The 3,329-nt window shown below is 40.1% G+C and overlaps 1 protein-coding gene across 1 annotated transcript; it reads right to left on the bottom strand.

Moving 5' to 3' along the window:
• Positions 1–355: 355 nt before the first annotated feature.
• On the bottom strand, positions 356–3,023 carry LOC104618607 (disabled homolog 2-like; the record flags this gene model as incomplete). The annotated part of the gene is made up of 4 exons (XM_010284244.1): positions 2,933–3,023; positions 1,638–1,777; positions 821–919; positions 356–487 (listed from the first exon to the last, which is right to left on the bottom strand). Coding segments are annotated over exons 1-4 (462 nt in total), but the record flags the coding sequence as incomplete, so codon positions are not given.
• Positions 3,024–3,329: the final 306 nt, after the last annotated feature.

Here is a 3,329-nt window from a genome sequence, read left to right as displayed (position 1 = left end):
AATCCTGTTTGGGACTAAATCATTTATCTCACCACTGTACAGGAAAGCCCATGATAATGGCTCTATTCATCTCACTAGTGACTTCCATGGTGTATGGACATGTTAAGCAACATTAGTCATAGTAAGCAAGGCTACTTGAATGTTTTTATTCTGGAGTACAGGGAAGCTGAACAAGATAAAATTGTGATACAGTCAATTCCTACTACCCTTCTCTAGGAGAACCACCAATCCACCTGTGCTGATGCTCCCCTACACCTCATAGGGCTACTAGCAACACACTATACCCTTATCACACATTAAGTGTTTACACAATAGCATTACTCACAGAAAGTGAAAAAGGGCCTCTTATCCATACCTGTTGTGCTGTTTTTATTGCAAAGAAGTGGTGCTGGCCTTTTCCTCCGCAAATATAGCCAAAGGCACGATTGTCTGTTACATCCCGAGCAATAAAGGAAACAGTGTTTACTGGATGCTCATGCTCTATGACCTAGAATGGGGAGGGGGAAATAGTTTAAATTGCAGGAGACAGAATTTTAACTATAGAGAAGAACAGCTATTAAGAATGTTAGAAGGCTCCAATTCAAGACTCAGATTTCCCAGGCTTTGACTAACCACAATAGGATGTAGCTATCTTTCTGGCAGGAGGCTTCAGCTTTACAACCCATTCCACAAGCCAATTCTTATATGCAGAAGGGGAGCATGATGCTATTAATGAATCTAGTTCAGATTGGCCTAACTGCCAAGGGCTTCACTTACTTAAAAACCACACAACACAAAAAAAACCCCAAAAAACACATTAAAAGAATGAGTCATATCTTACCCCAGTTTTCTCATCTATTATCTTGATACCAGAGAGGGAGATGTTCACCCAGACCTTCTGTTTGTGTTGGCCTTGGGAACGGGCTGCCACTGCCATTCCCTGAAGAGGATTAAAATCAAAGTATTGATGAGACTGCTGTTAGATTGAGGTTTAACTTGTTTCCTTACATTTCTCATGACTGTGACTGTACTAGTGCTAATCTAGTTACTCCCATGCAATTGTACAATTAGATTCTTCTTATAACACATGCTTGACTAGATTAGAAGTGATACCTCAGAACTAGATTGTTTCCTCTGTAAATGCTTAGGAACTTTAAAGCTTCCTATCTTAGTTCACAAGCCTGCTGCAGTAGCAGCATCCTTACTAGCTTTCATGGCCTGACTGAAGTTTGTGAGGGTTCTGCTCTCCAGAAGTAGTCTTTGCTGCTGCAGGGTCTCATTCTTTGGCTTATCTATCTCTTGGTGTCACTATTGCCATAAGGATGCCAACTTATGGTTTGAGTTCTCATGTTAAAATGCACAAAGTTCCCCCCTTCCCCACCCAAAACCCAAGCTCACTATTTGAGATCAAGTTCATGCTATTAGCATCCATACTGAATGCCAAAAAGAGAGACCCAAAGAAGTATTCCCAAGCCATTAGAGAAACACTGCCCTTTGAGTAAGGGGTTACAGCTTTAGAAGCAACATCCATCTAGGATGGTGCCGTTATCACTATATTACCATTAAGCTGTATTTTAAGTTATGCCAAAGTTACAACTTGATCAGCTTTCTGAAGGCTACCCAGATGATGTTCCTTACATGCCAGCTCAAGCTTTTACCTTCAGCTTCATCATTGAATCCTGACTCATTCTGTCACCTCTTGCCTCTGGGACATCATCAATGCCAATGATTTTAGCTTTGTATCTTACACCATCACCTTTGAATCTAGCCAAGAGAGATTCATCTGTCTTTTCTGGCCCTGGAGACAGAGAAAGGTTTGTGGTTGGTTTGATTTTTTTTTTGTTGTTTAAAAAGAGAAATGTCTGTTACAGCTTTGAGAGCTTTTTTTATATCTATAAAATACATCATATTAGTACATATTAAAACTCTCCCTTGAGTATAACTGAACAACCTTAGTCCTTCCAGTAGTGCATGCACTGCAAGATAGTTACTTCTTTAAGGTTACAGGGTTCTTACAGAATCTGACCTCAGTTCAAAGAGTAGAACCTAGTGCTTAATATTTGGGGACTTCAAGAACAATCGTTTGCCACATAAAAGACTAAAATATTTATAGGCAACAGCCAAATAGATATAAGTGCTAAGCAACACCACCAAGCAAAATGGTACTTCCCATGGCCATATAGTATGTTCAATAAACCTTTCAGATGTTAGCCTCTAGTTTTGGCATAGTCAGATCTCTTCTCAGCATGCAAGAATCACCTAGTCCCTGTGCTAGAACGTTTTATCAGCACCATCACTTCTACAAGTCCTGGTACCCCATCCCTATAATCACTTGGTATTTTAGCTATATTTACTATTTCCACTGTTCCTACTACTTCTCAGAACTGCTTGGTTTTCTTTGCATGCTCATACTCAGAGTGTGTGCCTAGGTATATACCTCTGTTTAGGTCATGTAAATGTAGATTTTTTTTTTTTTTTTTTAATAGATTTAGCTAACTTATCTGATCTACAATAGTTCTCATTTCATGAGTTTTCTAGCTTCTTTGGACTAGAATTTGTATCCGAGTCCAGCATGTCACTCCCTCTCTAGGAGGGAGAAGAGGAAATAAGTTCAGGTTCAGACTGACAGCTACCAGGATGGTCCTAACCCTGGTCACCTCCTCAGTAGGCTTTCATTTCTCCAGGCTTTTAGTGACTTGTTAAATGACTCATTTGAGCTTGACAAGTAGAACTGAGAGCTTCAGAACTTAAAGCTAGAAAAAAAACCTTTCAAGCTAAAGCCCATCTTCTGGTTAGATTTTTTTTTTATTAGTTTGTTTACTCACTCTTCCAGTCAGCTTGAAGCCTCAGAATTATTTCAGCTATGGTGTGAGAGTGATCTTAGTTTTAGACAAGTGCAAAAAAATTTAGGAGACTGACTAGAGGAAGCGTTCAAGAGGTAAGTATTCCTTACCTTTCTTTCTTTCCTTCTTTGAAGGCTGTGCTCTCATTGGAGCCTGTTGCTCAGGCTGGATGTTGATAGTAGTTTCAGCTTCAGTAGACATGATGAGATTGTGGCCAGCTATGCTTGCTGTAGTTTTTAAAAAATCCAAGTAACAATCAGTAAGCAGGCATAATAGTCCATCTTGAAGAATAAATGTTCTCATTAGACCTGTTAGTCCATTTTTTTTTTTTCTGCTGAACACTGAAGCCCACTAATGCCCGAAGACATGCTCTCTAGGAGCTGAGCTTTAGGACACTCTGCCCAGCTCCATGCGGGAAAAGAAGAAACAGCAACCTCAAGGCACTGAGTCCTGCCTGTCAGTGATCCTGCTTCCCCAGTTTAGTTGGCAGAGCTACATCCAGCTCTG

This window comes from Phaethon lepturus, unplaced genomic scaffold (genome assembly GCF_000687285.1).
Source record: "Phaethon lepturus isolate BGI_N335 unplaced genomic scaffold, ASM68728v1 scaffold35013, whole genome shotgun sequence".
Lineage (NCBI taxonomy): Eukaryota > Metazoa > Chordata > Aves > Phaethontiformes > Phaethontidae > Phaethon > Phaethon lepturus.
The sequence above is the reverse complement of the archived record's forward strand: the minus strand, read 5'-3'. Positions and strand labels throughout refer to the sequence as shown.